We start from the raw sequence: 16,552 nt of genomic DNA on the forward strand, positions 1-16,552 counted from the left end.
CAATCCACCTGCCTCGGCCTCCCAAAATGCTGAGATTACAGGCATGAACCACCACACCAGGCCTTTTTTTTTTTTTTTAAATACTCGTTGAAGTATGATTTGAAAACTAAGAAAGCTTTTTTCCTGGAGAGGAATTTATCTGGCATCTCTTTATTTTATTTTCCTCAAATTGTATTTCCTTCTAATTCTACTTAAGTCTGAATCTCTTTAGTACTCACATTAACAGGGACAAAAGCCATGTTGGATCTAGTGGCAGCATTGATTATTGAAGTATAAAAGGGCAAAATTGTCTACTCTTATAATTCTCTGAACCCTACTCTTAATAATGACCCCTTTGTGCACACATTTCCAACCATTCTCCATGGGAAAGAAGAAGAGAGATAACATTTCTTCTGTAGTGAATGCAACACTTTTGTTTTTAATGGGATATTTTCAGTTCTCCTTCATAGCAGCTCATTTTCTCTGTAATTTTATCCAGTTTATTTATATCACTTTTGTTCTTCCCGTCCTTATGCCTATAACCTGTCCTGTAATCCTTGAAATGTACATTTTTCTAGTTCTGGATCCTGCTGGGTTCTTTTAACTTATACTATACTTAGAAATATATATACTTATATTTGTGATATAAACATACACAAAAGTATAAAAATGAGACACCCATGTAATATGATCAGATGTTAGCAATTTACCTTGTTTTTCTCTGGTTTTTCTTTTTAAAAGAAATAAAATGTTGAAGATAGCCCTGTTGCAGTCCCATTCCTTTTTCATTTCCTGCTATCCTTCCCAGAAGTAACCAGTATCCTATTTATGTCTCCTCTGTATGATTTTATAATCTGACTTCATATTTATGTAGCTACTGCAGTTCATAGGATTATTGCGTGGGGTTGGAATTATTGTCTCTGAGTCTACAGCCCTTGTGCAGTATCTATCTTTTCTTGTCAACCTTGTTTCTCCGCTCCATGGCCCTCTGTGGACAAGGAGGCTAGAGGAAGCTAGTGCAGAAGGCACCCTGCCCTTTTCTGCCTCCTTCTTTCTCCTAGAACTTTCCGTCTGTTGTACTGTCTGTTCTCACGTGTACCACACCATCTGACTCTACTTCCATTCTCTTTTTCTTTCTTTATTCTTGGCACCCCAGTGTTAAATCACATATATTTCTATTTTTGGCTTTAGGATTAACACAAGCTTGATTTTTCTCTGCCATTATTTTGGAACAGGTAAAATGATGTTACTGAAAATCTAAGAAAGAAATGTAGTCTAATGACTTTCAATTATAGAAACATGCCTGAGGGAAGAAGGGGCAGAGCTAAATGTTTTGGAGGATCTGACACTTTACAGTATCAGATATGGATTACCTATAATTCTCATGTTTGTTGTTTAAGTGTAGTGCTAAAGGCACTTGCCAATAGGTTGATAGTGATCTTTCACAAAATTAGTTTGCTCAACAAAATTGTATTTATCCTTCTAGAAATTGGTAAGATCTCATTTTTATGGCCCATGCAGTCCAGAGATTTTTACATTTCCCTTTAAATTATCCATAGCAAAGTTTAGTGTAAACAAACCTTTTCCTTCTTTCATTTAAAGTACATTGTTTTCCTGTCATGTGCAAGACACACTGCGAATGGAGAAGGATTGGGGCTATGCTCTTTGGGGATATACCAAATGACTATGACAAGTATTTGGGGGCTCAGAGGAGTTGATAGTCTTCAGTTGGAAAACAGATTACTTACTCAAATGTTACTAGGGAGAAGATTTATTCAGCTACTACTAGGGCAAACGTCTAGGGTGGGAGAGGAAGGGGAGGAGAGAGATGGCTTATTGCTGAACATGCATATGTATTTAAGGGACTATGTAAAGGACTGATTTTTGGCATTTGGTGGACATTCAGAATCCTTGAGTGTATGTTTTTGCAGTGTTTGAGAAAAAGAATTTAGAGATGAACTATGTATAGTCCAGCTGTCACAAATTTTAATTCTATTATTAGGTCACAATTACCTTTCATTTTTCTAATAGATATCTCTACATCACACATTCCATTATCTTTTCCTGACCTCCCAAATCCAAATAAACATTAAGGAGCTACGAGTAAGAATGGAATGAAATTGCCTAAAATCTTTATCAACTGTGGTCAGATTACAGCTTTGGCCTTTCTAAATGCCCTTCTGTGTGGATTGTCTTAAGATTCTTCTTGTTCTGGAATACAGTGGAGGTCTTTAACCATCTTCTTTTCATCTGCAAACCCTCATGTTTGTTTTCTCTGCATGGGACCCAGGACTTCTTACCTGGGGTCACCACTATCTTCCTCTTAAAATTAGGACATGCTGGCACCACATTAGTGAAATCCCTACTCTGCTCCCATGAGAGGTGTCAGCAGGTGGAGTAGGAGGAGAGCGTGCTTTATGAATGGAAATGGAGCTTTTGTAGCATCTATTCAATCTGACATGTTTCCAGTTTACCATTAAGTCTCTTCTCAGCATACTTTCCTCCCCTGTCATTTATCATTTACACATACAAATGATAATTTTCTATTATACCAGTAAGTGCTGAGAATTAACATTTTAACCTCTTTCTCCAGTTTTAGAAAAGAGCCCAGAACACTGGGACCTATGTTTGCATATGGTAAAGAATACCATCTGTTTTGTTTTTTAATTACACTTTAACTTTTTCTTTTAACGTCTTAACTTTTATTTAGGAAAACAGGCTAGTTATTATTGCACCTAGAAAACCACGAGGGGCATAATGAGTACACTGATGACATATCTGTTGATATGTCATCTTATCTAAAACATAAAATTTTAGATTAAGAATTCTAGCCGGAAGTGACTTTAAAATGTTCTAAAATGAAGTTTTATATTTTATGTTTTAGTAAATGTAAAAATTTTGAGATACTCAGAGACACTCAGAGACACTTAAAATGTTCTCAAATGACAAAAAATGACACCACGTATTTCATGTTGTAGAAGTGGTCAAGGCAATGAGATCAAACCCAGAGGTTTTTGATTTTTGTTTTTTTTCCTGAAGCCACTAGTGTTTTGGTATTGACTATCTATGACAGCAGGATAAGTGTGATATTCGATAAATGAATCTGTTTTCCAGGCTGAGGAGAAATAACATGTAAATTCTTGAGAGTCAATAGAGTGTAATGAAAAGCAAAAGCAAAAAAAAAAAATTCTTGGGAATCAGGAGGTAGAAAGGTTTATTCAAGATTTTCCACAGAGTTCAGCTTAATAATGAGTTTCTGTACCTTTTTGGTTTTATAGTATACCTTATTTGGTTATAGTCTGTTCATCTGTCATATCTAGGGTTTGTTACTTTTCTACCTAGTTCCTTTACTTTCTGATGAGGTACAGTACTTAAGTATCTAATATGTGCCTAGTACCATGTTGGCAGGGCTTGTACATGTCATCTCATTTAATCATCAGCCTAGTCATTCAGCACCCTTAGAACAGGGGCTGGAACTGTGGCTCCAGCTCATCGCACTGAAGCAATGGTTCCCAAGTGCCAGTGTGCAGGTTGTTGTCCCTCCGTCATTACTCTTTTCCCAGTCTTTGGGAAGGAATAGTAAATGGGCCATGTTGTAAAATTTTCAGAAAGTTAAAGATGTTATATTCCATTATTGTTTTCTTCCTTTAAAAAAAAAAGTTAAATGCTATTTGGTTCATAAAACAATAGTGATAGTAGAAAGCTTTTTTATATGTCCCACCTTGTCAGAGTAAAACAATTGCATGTCTTTGTTGGTTCTCTCCTTCTCCCCTTTTGAAACTTGTTTGTAGATCTAAGAGCTTTACAACAGCTGGCTTAAAAAATACTGTTTCACACGAAATTGTCATGTGTGCATGCCCATTTTAAGAGTAAAGTTTTTAAAATAGGGGAAGGAAGAGGGTTTTTTTAGACATTTAATATATATTTAGCAGTTGTTTAGGGTATAAATTTGATCTATTGGTAATGCAATTTTAAATGCTGCAGCTTCATTCTGACTGAGTTTTATCTTCATTGTTTTTTTTCCTAACTTTTTTTAAGAGATGGCATCTCACTATGTTGCCCAGTCAGGCCTTGAACCTCTAGGCTCAAGCTATCCTCCCACCTCAGCCTCCAGAATAGCTGGGCCTACAGGCATGCACCACAGTACCAGCTTGCCTTTCATTGGCTTTTAACCTGTAAATATTTAATATACCTTTTGGCAAGAAATATTCTTTAAGAAATTGTTTTTATTCCCTGGAAAGTTTTTCTTTTCTGCCTTTCACTAACTAAAGCCATTGTTTCAGAATCACCTTGATTCGTTTTTGTTGGTCCTCTTCAATGCTGTAATGCTTTGCTTTACTTTTTCCTTAGTGATACAAATGAAGTTGACATACCACCTAACACTCGAGTTGGCACCAAACGCTATATGCCTCCAGAAGTGTTGGACGAGAGCTTGAACAGAAATCACTTCCAGTCTTACATCATGGCTGACATGTATAGTTTTGGCCTCATCCTTTGGGAGGTTGCTAGGAGATGTGTATCAGGAGGTAAGAAACAGTGCTGTCTTTGGAAAGCTACTATTGGAGCTACTATAAATCCTTTCTTTCTGATCAGAAATCAAAGTTATCATACTGTCTATAAGATCTGGTTTTATTTTCCCCTTTATTTCTGTTGATGCAGTCATAGTGCTTCCAGGAAATTATATTCGACATCCTAGAATAATCTTTGACTGCTTCCTTCCTCCAGCTGCCACTAGACACACTGTCAGCTTCCCCTGCTTTTTCAAGCATCACTGTTTTCTGCTCTGTGTATTGTCTCATTTCTGTCTTGAGTTCTTCCTCCAGCAGTTGCTCGATGAAATCAAACCCCCTTTTCTGTCCCTGCCAGTTTATTCTCACCTAGCTGCTGGGCCCCATCCCCAACTCCATTCCCTGGGATTTCCTCTGCAGAGATGACAGTAGGACATAAATGTGGGGTCGGACACCCATTTCTTACCTTCTGTATTTTTTATAAAACTTCCCCATAAAGCAATTTGAAAACATCAGTTTTTTATCAAAAGGAAATTAAAGTATCAGAGTATTTTTTTATATTGTTTTTTCTACACATATGCGGATTCCCTAGTAAAAACAATTATAATGAACAAGAAGACATATTTAAATATTCAGAAGTATTATTACTTGTACTATTTTGATTGCTCTACAGTCTGTCTTCGAGTAAATTCTGACACCTTTTAGGCAAGGAGCTGAATCTTTGGCTTTTCTGTATCAACTCTTCTGTATATTATTCCATGGTTGTGCTCATTAAAAAACCTTGATGCTGCTGCTGTTCCTCATAATGGCCAATTTAAGTCTATCTTCATGAAAACATGAGCTTGCTGAATACTCTGAAAGTGCAGCATGCACTTAACTAGTACTGAGATTTGTTCTTGTTCCTGCTATTTATCTGTGATGCCTTGGACAGGTTATAAACTTTTCTTTGTTTCAGAGTCCTCTTAAAGATGAATTGAATTATTGTATCCGCTTCTGTGGTTGTATGGTATCAATGTAAAGATAATGAGAACTGCCTGGCACATAAATAGCACTCAATACATGTTAGCTATTATTACTATTAATACTTTTCATTTTGGTTGGTAGAGCCATAGCATCTTTAGGTTCATATTTAAATACAAAGAAGAAACAGTTAATCAACCTGCATTCACACTTCGATAGAAAGATCATTATCAGTGGCACAGTGCCTTCTATAATCACTTTGGGAATTCTGAACCTGTTTTAAGAAATTTGAAATAGAACACATTCTCTCTGAAGTGAGAGAACTATTTTGTCCAAAAGGAAAGTTAATGCAGGAAATTTTCTCTAACCAGATATTGAATAAATTTCTCATTCTAAGTGTAAAGAAGAAGTAACCAAAAAATTTAACAAATTGTCTATGCCTTGATTTCACGCATTATAAAGAGTAGATAAGCCTCACGTTTGCATTCCCAGCATTTTGGGAGGCCAAGCGGGGAGGATCACTTGAAGCCAGGAGTTGAGGACTAGTCTGGGCAATAGATTGGGACCCAGTCTGTATTTAAAAAGAAAAAAATAAAACAAGTAGACGAGCCTTTTAAAAAAATAATATGCTTATACTTAATTAAGATAGCTTTATGGAAGTTGAAGGTGTAGAGAACAAGGTTATTTTTCTAATTATGTTTTCTTGAACATCTAAAACAAACAGGGCTACAGGAAGCCTATATTTGAAAGCCTGTGGGCCAAATACAGGAGAAATTATTCTCAGCTTAAAAACAAAGTAGCTTTATATAAACAGCAGGGTATTAATTGCTGTGCTAGGGTATTAATTTGCTTTGCTAGGGCTGTCTTTGGATATGGAGATTTGCTATAATGTTGCCTTATTGTTAGAGATGTTGGAGTCCCTGCTCTGTCCCATGCCAACTGAATGGACTTGGGCAAGTTACTTAACCCCTAAGAGCCAAGTTTCCTCATCTGAGTAGTGTGGAGAATAATGTCATCTCAGAAACGCATTTGTGAGAATTTAATAAGATAATTTATATAGCATGCCTGTTTCCACAACTGGGATAGAGGAAGCTCTCAATAAGCGATTTTATTTTTCCAGAGAGGCAAAGCACACAAAATTCTATTTTCTAACACTTTATGAAGATATTGGAAGTTTTTTGGGCTTATCTTTCTAGTCCAGGCCCTTCTGGGTGAAAGAGACACATCCGGATGTAGGCCTTTCCATCTTTTACAGGAGAAGAAAGATAGAAAGGTTTGAGGTTTCAAACAGAGTTAAATGGCAGCTAACAGGAAATTTTGAAAACTTGATTACATGACATGGAGAAAAGAATAAGGCCTGTTATTCAACAGTTAGATTTGATTAATTCATAATTTTAAGTGGTGAGCTCTGCCTTCGTCTGTTGTAGTAGATACACCTACCCCACCCCATCCATCAGTCCATCCACCAGCGGAAAATAGGAGATGGGTTAAAGAGATGTGGGCTTTGCCTTCAGGCTGTTTCCAGGGCCATGGTCCTGAGAATGAGAAAGGGAGAAAGAACTGAAATGAAGCAGAGCACATCCTGAGTGTTAGGCCCTGTGCTTTTCTTATCTCATATGGAGGTAAAACACAGTGAAAGGAAATATTAACATGGATAATACATATAATTAGCTCTGCGGTTACAGCAGGGCACAGGACAAATGGTGAGTTGGAATGGTCTGAAAAAACTTCTGAACCTTCTGGTCCTTGATGATTTTATAACAGATCTGAGTTTACAAGAAAGAACATAACACAGACCCCAGATTTTGGCAGAGTAAGCCCCCGGTGAATTTAACGATGTGATATATAACCTGCCAACTTGACGGCATCATCTTTTTCAGATGAAAAGCAATGATATTTCTATAAAAGAAGATTTAGGATAGGGAGGAGGGGTGCTCCCAAAAGATTGTTCAGAGCAGCAGCCTCTAATGTAATTATTATGAGGAGTTAATCTGAGAACGTGAAAAAGAAGATACTATAGAAGCCTGCATTTTTAAAGGAGAAGAGGAAGAAGGTAGAAATTAAATACTAGGAACAATAAAATGAAAGTTTAGTGTGCATTTTTATGAAGATGCTATAGATTTATATTTCTTTTCTTTTAACAATACATATTTTTTTCTAATAGTAATGTATTCCTTACTGAAAATTTGGAAAAATATAGGAAAAAAATCAGATAATCCTTGAACCTAAAAAATTCATGGTTAATATTTTTGGGTGTCTGTAATTTTCTAAATTTTTAATGTGCAAAACCACATTCCTACAATTAAGCAGAAAAAATGTAAATCTGACATTTTGTTCAAGTAGGATACACTTCTGAATTTATTATGATATTCATAGTTTCATACTATAGTAATAGAAACAGTCACATGTAGTATGAGTTCAGGATATGTCTTGCAGATTTGCATTAAGATTTAATATAGATTTGTCTTTTAATTTGTTCTTTATAAAAATGGAAATAAATTTAAGATGCTTGTTTTACTTAGCGTTTGGAAATTAGGAAAGAAAGGCTTGAAGACCTATGACAATATTTTTCATTGGGCTTTGTATTCATTTTTTCTAAATTAGATTGAGTACCATTTGGGTAAATATTTTTCAAGATTTATTTTGCTATTTTTCTGCCTGAACTTGTCTGTAATACTGATAGCACTTTTCCTTTGAGAACTGTGTTAGACTTTTATTTCTACTTCACGGAAAATAATAATAATAATAATAGTAACAACATATTTTTAGGTATAGTGGAAGAATACCAGCTTCCTTATCATGACCTAGTGCCCAGTGACCCCTCTTATGAGGACATGAGGGAGATTGTGTGCATCAAGAAGTTACGCCCCTCATTCCCAAACCGGTGGAGCAGTGATGAGGTAAGGCTTGAGGTAACCATGTGGCTGTGACTGACTTCTAAATAGACTTTTCTTTTTTAGCTAAAATTCCACATATTCATTGTAGGAATTCTTCTTTTTTTGATGGTGATGGTGATGGCGCCTCATTGCAGTAATTTATATGAAGATAAGTGTAGTATGTTAAATTACTTGTTCTACTTTTCCAATTTTATTTTGCCACTTCCAGAATATATTGAGCGAGTTGGTCAGTGTTTAGCCTGCATAACAAATAACATTATTTTCTTTATTTATAATGTCTTGACATTTGCATAAAACCTATTATTTCTCTGTGTGTGTTTTTAAAGGATCATAATTTTTCTCTGTGACAAACCCATGTACAGCATTCTCCCATTTTGATTAGAGAAGAAAAGTAGGCATGTTAAAGTGATACAGGTTGACCTAGTTAAGATGCCTGACTGTGCTGGGTGTCTTTGTTAATAAGGATGACGAGATGTGATTTGAACAAATCCACCTTCAGCTTGGCTCTAAGGCTGTAGTGGTGAAACCTACATAGGTCTGGAAAGGAGCGGCTAGTAAGGAAGAAATGAGTCTTGCCTTTCCTGACTCCTCCTCCTGTTCCACATTCCTCTCCTTCCACCCTCGCAGCCTTCAAACTCACCATGTTCTAGAGTTCTCTGGCAGACTGGAATGTCCAAGATGAGTTTGAAGCACCGCTGGAAAAACAACAGGCTGTTTTCAAATGTACCAAAGCACTGCAAAGGAGGGACAGAGCACTATTTCTGAAGTGTAAAAGCCGTTTAAATATAATCTCTGGGCCGGGCACTGTGGCTCACATCTGTAATCCCGGCACTTTGGCAGGCCGAGGCGGGTGGATCACTTGAGTCCAGAAGTTCGAGACCAGCCTGGCCAATATAGTGAAAACCCAACTCTATTAAAAAATACAAACAATAGCCTAGTGTGTTGGTGCACACCTGTATTCCCACCTACTCAGGAGATTGATGCACGAGAATTGCTTGAACCCGGAAGGCGGAGGTTGCAATGAGCCAGGATCATGCCACTGCACTCGACAGACCGAGACCCTGTCTTAAAACAAACAAACAAACAACAACAACAACAAAAACAAAAACACCTTTGGCTCATTGGTTTTGTGTCTGGTTACTAAAATGCTAAATAATATATATGTTTTTCAGCAAGCTGTGCAGAAAGCTTTATGAGATGCTGGAGCTCTGTTATTGTGGGCTTTTGGTGTTACTTGATATCTCTTCACTGAGGATTTCTTATGAAGTGAAATTGTACTTTTCAATAGGAAGACCAATAATTGATGTACCACAGGAGAAAGTTTTAGTGATGCTGTGCACAGGTCATTAATCTTGTTAAATGGTACAGTGTGATGCTATTACTGCAGCAGACAGCTATGATTTAGGAATAACTGTGTTTGTTTGCATAGTATGGAATTAGATAAAAGATTTAAACTTATCAAGTGTTATAAACAATCTGGGAGTATTGAGTGGAATACAGACTCCCTGGGTATTTTTATATTTGCTTAACACTAATTTCAAAGACACCTTTCTACAATCAGCAGAACCACCTGCTTGTTTCTATCACAAAGAAGACATGAACATCTGTTTTAGTCATATATAATTTTGCATGAAAAAAGCTTACAGAATTTTACTTCTACATGGTTTTAAGGGTACCTTTTAAAAATATATTCAAACTTAATGAACCTAAAACTAAAAAGCTACACTGTAACAGGTGCCAGCCTTGCAGATGATACATTTTTCTAACATTTCTCTTCCTCAGTGTCTAAGGCAGATGGGGAAACTCATGACAGAATGCTGGGCTCACAATCCTGCATCAAGGCTGACAGCCCTGCGGGTTAAGAAAACACTTGCCAAAATGTCAGAGTCCCAGGACATTAAACTCTGATATGAGAGGAAAAGTAAGCATCTCTGCAGAAAGCCAACAGGTACTCTTCTGTTTGTGGGCAGAGCAAAAGACATCAAATAAGCATCCACAGTACAAGCCTTGAACATCGTCCTGCTTCCCAGTGGGTTCAGACCTCACCTCTCAGGGAGCGACCTGGGCAAAGACAGAGAAGCTCCCAGAAGCAGAGATTGATCCGTGTCTGTTTGTAGGAGGGAGAAACCGCTTGGGTAACTTGTTCAAGATATGATGCATGTTGCTTTCTAAGAAAGCCCTGTATTTTGGGATTGCCTTTTTTTTTTTTTTTAAGATGCTTTCATTTTGCCAAAATAAAACAGATAATGTGGATGGTTTAAGGGTTATAGTATTATAGTTTAAATAATAACAACAAAATTCTTCCCAGGAACTCTGCTGGAAGGTAAATTAAAATACTTGTCTTTCCATTGGTAAAATATTGTTGCACTCTGTGAACCAAAAGACAGTCTAAGTTGGAGGACATAGAACGGAACTCATCTTAAACATACTCCGCACCCCGTCTTAGCCTCCTCAGACCACTTTGGCCTTCCCTGCATTTGGGGCCGCTACGGCAATGTGAATGCACTGGGTACAAACACCGCCTGTCTAGGACCACATTTGGAATTCCTGCAGGTGGCCTTTTGCAGCTTCAGGCAATATGGAACAAATGAAGGTTTATGTGACTCTAATAGAAGTAATTGTTGATAGGTGTTCTTCAGAACCACTTCTGTTTCTGATTGAGTTAGGCATCTCTTTCATGGTAAAACCCTTTTCATTAAACACAAAGAAAGCTTTTTTTTTTTTTTTTTAATGTGCAGAGGATTGACCTGTGCATGCTTTTGATCTCTCATTCAAAGGATCAATATTAAATAAAATTGTCATGAGCTGTGTAGAAGACAGGGTGCTTTAAAATAGAGGTAATTTGCTCTTGTGTTGTAAGAGGAACATGTCAACAAAGATAGGGAATGAGGGTGATCGTGCAGATGGCTTGTATCTTATATATGCAAAGGAGCCAATCTCAGAAGCACAAAGAAAAAAGTGTGCATACCTTATTTTGTATAGATAAAGATGATGTCTTTTTGTTATTGTCTGTCTGTTTTGTATGTGTCTGAGATAAGGGATAGAGAGGAAACATCCGTCAGGCTAATTTAACTACATTTTATTTTAAAAATAGAGAAACATAACCTCTAGATGAGACAGCAGAGGACAGTTAGTAGAGGCCACAAAATGTTATGGGCTGCTGTGTTTTGTTCTAAAATCAATATGGATGGAGCATGTATATCTTAGGTGATCATTTCACATCTTAGGAATGCCTACTCATTTTATTTTATTCTAGTGATGCTCAATTCACTATTTAATTTATTATATTTTCTCTTCTGTGGCACTTATACAAAATATCTCTTCACCTACTTAGTTCTACAGGGTTTTAACTTTGGAGCAACATGAATAAAATCATCGAGAAGGCCAATATTGTTTAGCAACATGAATACAATACAGTTGAAAGTTGTACACATCCTGCTCAACTTTATTCATGTACATTTCCTTTCTGTGGTTTTCTTTTGCTTCTTAGAAATTCTGTTAGTGGTTAGTAAAGAATTTGAAAGTACTTTCTCCTTGCTGGTTTTTTTTTTTTTTAAGACATTCCTCCCAGAATACTCCAGGGGGCAGTGTTTCATAACACATTTTCCCCACTGGGTGATTGAAGGATGGAGGATTTTTGAAAATTTGACAGCTACATGAAACATGAGAAAACATTTTCCTCACTTCTGAAGTCGGTTTGCAGCTGGTAACTTGTTCATCCAGAAAACGTTCTAAAGCAATGACAGTTTGTGAGCTGTGCTTACAGTTTGGGAGAATCATGAAGATTCTTTCTATATTTTGCATTTACTTCCCAGTGCTTCATAGCTGCATTTTGTTTGTAACTAAGACAGAAGAATTTTGTAATCCTTGAATTTGAAAAAAAAAAAATTGTGTTTTTAAAGAGTGAAAACAGTTGGTTCCAAGTAGAACTGTAATCATAACGCTGCTTCAATTGATATTAAAAATAACCTCAATAATAATGTAAAGGTTCCTTTCTCTTGTGTCAGTTATATTCTTAGGGATAGCCTAGAAGGAATATATGGTTAGAACTAAGTGTGACTAATCATCTGAGCCTTGAAGAGAAACTTCAGTGCCTCTAAACAGATCATCTACAAAACAACAGGTAAACATTTATGCCAGTTAAGTGGGACATGTTTTTGTTTCTTGGGTTTTTCCTAAATTTAAGTGAGGTTGGGCTTACCTTGTAGATAAAATTATGTTTTCTTTTTGGTAAATACTTGAAAGTGGATAACTTCAAATCAGAATATTTTGTGAGAAGGTGATGATTTGAAATTAAGCTAGATTTCTAGGGAGGTGTTGGTTCCAATGAAGGATGGGAAGAAATTAAAATAGTCTTCAAACTTCTTCCTTATTATATTTGGTTGCTTTGGAAAAGATTGGTCCTAATCCTCAATCTAATTTATTCACTATTAATATTTTAAAAACATTCCTGAGATACTTAAAAAGACCCACTTAGCGATTATAGTCGCTCAATGAAACAAGAATTTATTTATGCATAGATTTTTCTCTGTATCTTACCAAAATCCACTTTACTTAGATAACACTAAATTGTTCTTAAAGACTACTCATTTCCCAATAATCCTTTATGATTTCAAAATTTCTAGCGGCTCAGAAGTGAATTTTATTTTATTTGTCTTTCACTTGAATAAATGAGAACCCAGAAATTAATAATGTTGTTTATTGCTTACTGTCAGGACTATTTCAAAGACTAAGAAGAGTTTCTTCTAACCCCTCCCTCTCAAAGGAATCCTAAATTATTAGTTGTTAGATAAGTTTTGTATGCTAAGATATTCAGGTTTATAGTTTATGTATGTGTGTATATATATAAATATATATGTATATATAAATATTATGTTCAGTTTGGAGTCTGGCACAACTCCATTATGTGGATTAGAGAGTAAGATATTATGGATGATAAAGTACTAAATGAAACATAATATTTATTTATAAAAGTGTGTAGATTGTTAAATCACAAAAGGAGTGCTATGAACATTATGTATGAGGAAACAGGCCTTTGACCTCCTGGAAAGCACTGCTCAAAAGTCATTAGTGCCCATTTTTGAATTCCCCAAACAGAAAGCTTCTTAGAAAACATGCTGAGATTTTATTTACAGGGAATTCTTTGACACATTTCAATTGGTGTGTAGTCAAGTATAGCAAGTACTTAATAATGACTGAATTTCATGTTCATACATATTCATTAGAAGTTTTATGTTGTTGGTCTGATCTGATTCTTCTTTGTTTGTGGGTGGAACGGCACTGAGAGAAGTATAGTTTTTTAAACTTGAACATGTTCAGTAGTTATATTGCCTTAGAAAACCCAGACACATAGCAGTGGAAATGAAAGAAATGACATCAGAAGTGACTTAATTTAGCAATTGTGATTCCTCTTGTAAAACAAAACAAAAAAACAATGCCATATTTTTTGGAGAAAAGTTGGCAATATAGGGGTTTCGTTGTCTGTTTCACAAGAAGACTCATTTGTTCTTTTGGGGGAACCAGTGCCTTACAGATTTTGTATATACTGTAATTATTCAGGACTAGGGAACAAACAATTGTATTTGTTACAGATTGTATATGGCTTTGTTTTAACATTCCCCTAAATAAAATGGCTTCATTCTCCCCTTGGAAAAAAAATGACTGTTATGTTATAGTCGTGCTTATTTATTTATTTATTTATTGTCTTTGAAAATATCACATTGTAGCGGGTGGGAAGGCACCATGAAGGAGGCAGATGCAGGTAAGTTTTTCACATTTCATGGCAGGAGGACAAGAGAAATGGTCTGATGGCTTCTACTTTCTTTGTGAAGGAAACACAGTCATCTACTGAGAGTGAGGGGAAAGGCAGGGAAGTCAGTGGTTTAAGAGAAGTGAAGAAGGTTTAAAATTGCACTGGAAAATTACAGCTTGCTGGGGAAAGAGCCAGATGGTTACGGGCAACTCTGAGGGCCAGGTTAGGCTTCATGAAGCTGACTGTGGCACAATGGCCAAGCGTAGACTTGGGACTGCCAGGTGGCCTGTTGGTGTGAATCCAGCTTCCCTCACTGCCTCAGTTGTGTGACTGGGCACGTTTTGACCTCTTTATCATGCAAATGCAGCAACAGGTCATGGAAAGTAAGAATTATTACTATCAAGGGGCTGATGGGCCAGAGGAGGGAAGGAATTAATTAGAGGAGCTAACAGACCAAAAAACAAACAAACAAACAAACAAAAAACCCAGGTCCCAGGACAGGGAATCCTGATGGGGCGGAGGTGGTATCTCCGCAGTTACTGAGAGAGGGGCTGTGGTCGGTTTCTTCCCCTTGAAGATGTTTCTTCCCCTTGAAGATGAGAATGATGTTAATATCCACTATCTGAAGTTGTTCTGAAGATGAAATGACATAATCCATGCACCAAGCATGTGGTAAGTGCTCAACTATAGTATTAACAGAAATTCATAGTGCCACTTTTCTTGTGGTTTATGATTTTTTTTATCTTTCTGTCAGCAACCCAAATACAGGTATAGAGACAACGAAGATAGGATTCATTCAGGGTACTGGTTTATCATGCAAACGCAGCAACAGGCCATGGAAGGTAAGAATTATTACTGTCAAGGGGCTGATGGACCAGAGGAGGGAAGGAATTAATTAGAGGAGCTAACAGACCAAAAAAAAAAAAAAACAAAAAACAAAACAAAACAAAACAAAAACCCAGGTCCCAGGACAGGGAATCCTGATGGGGCGGGGGTGGAGGTGGTATCTCCACAGTTACTGAGAGAGGGGCTGTTGTGGTCAGATTTCAGAGGGGGAACAGCTGAGAGTGTGATCACAGGAGTGGGTGAATTTAGTTCATAGGCAACATTGTTGGTGATGAAAGAGGAACCCAAATCCTGGCCTTTAGATTTGTTGTCTTTGTGGATTTTGAAGGTGGCAGTCTTGGGAGAGGAAGGTTGTGAGGCAAAATTCTCCAGCGCCACAGGAGAATGGGAAGGGGCGCAGGCAGTGAGAGGCAGAGAGAGAGGCTGGCCGGCTGAGCCAGGAGGCCTGACATGCAAAGCATTGGGTTTTAATGCAATAATCTGGAATCAGCAGTGTTGTATGAGAAAGACCCCACCTGCCTCCTAGCTGTGGAGTATTTGAGGTATGGAAGGATGAGGCTATTGCTGCTGCCCCTGAATTGTCACCTCTGCGAAAGGGGAGGGAATGTGTTAGGGCTATTGTTCCAAGCATTGTGGACCCTGGAGGGCAGAATGAGAAGTTTGGTTTGTGAGGGGATCCATTGGAGATTGGATCAGGACCAGGGAAGCCCAAAATTGTCTGGGGAGTGGAGAGTGCAGGAAGGTTTGCATCTGACACAGAGAGAATGAAGAGTTTGGGTGAGATTGGTGGTGGTTAGCCAGCTGCACTTGTGTCAAAAGAGTGCATCCTGATGCTGGGATTCAGACTGACCTGCTTAAATTCCACCATTTTCCACTTTTTTCATTCTTTGGAAGTACATAATCTGAGCCCAGTCTTCCCACCTGTAAATTCCCACCTCTTCGCGCTCTTGTGAGGAACCAATAAGTGTCTGAATTATGTGAGGGCCCATGCCAGGTACATCACAGGTGCTCAGAAATACTGCTCTTTCTCCTTTCTTTCTTTCCTTCCTCTGTTTTCTTTTCTTTCTTTCTTTCTTTCTTTCTTTCTTTCTTTCTTTCTTTCTTTCTTTCTTTTCTTTTCTTTTCTTTCTTTCTTTCCCTCCCTCCCTTCCTCCCTCCTTCCTCCCTTCCTTCCTTCCCTCCCTCCCTCCCTCCCTTCCCTTCTTTCTTTCTTTCTTCTTTTTCTTTTTTTCTTTCTTTCTTTCTTTTTTTTTTTTTGACAAGGTCTCACTCTGTCTTGCCCAGGCTGGAGTGCAGTGGCGTGATCATAGCTCACTGCAGCCTCGATCTCCTGGGCTCAAGTGACTCCCATCTCAGCCTCCCAAGTAGCTGGGACTACAAGCATGCACCACCATGGCTGGCTAATTTTATGTTTAGTAGGGACAAGGCCTCACTATGTTTCCTAGGCTGGTCCCAAACTCCAGGGCTCAAGTGATCTCCCCATCTTAGCCTTCCAAAGTCCTGGGATTACAGGCATGAGCCACTGTGCCTGGCCAATGCTGCTTTTTCTTCCTGCCATTAGTTTAGCAGGATCTACAATTAGCAACATTTAAAACCGCTGAGATTTGCTA

At 37.6% G+C, this 16,552-nt stretch overlaps 1 protein-coding gene across 4 annotated transcripts in view; it reads left to right on the top strand.

Annotated features, from left to right (window-relative positions):
• Positions 1 to 11,871, top strand: part of BMPR1B (bone morphogenetic protein receptor type 1B) — a 398,018-nt gene extending 386,147 nt beyond the window's left edge. For all 4 annotated transcript variants that reach the window (XM_055385715.2, XM_019025349.4, XM_055385716.2 and 1 more), the window contains 3 exons: positions 4,330 to 4,505; positions 8,217 to 8,347; positions 10,127 to 11,871. In XM_055385715.2, the coding sequence (XP_055241690.1) occupies positions 4,330 to 4,505; positions 8,217 to 8,347; positions 10,127 to 10,252 (433 nt within the window). In that variant the 3' untranslated portion in view covers positions 10,253 to 11,871. The remainder of the gene's footprint in view (positions 1 to 4,329; positions 4,506 to 8,216; positions 8,348 to 10,126) is intronic.
• Positions 11,872 to 16,552: the final 4,681 nt, after the last annotated feature.

Source organism: Gorilla gorilla, chromosome 3, assembly GCF_029281585.2.
Source record: "Gorilla gorilla gorilla isolate KB3781 chromosome 3, NHGRI_mGorGor1-v2.1_pri, whole genome shotgun sequence".
NCBI classification, from domain to species: domain Eukaryota; kingdom Metazoa; phylum Chordata; class Mammalia; order Primates; family Hominidae; genus Gorilla; species Gorilla gorilla.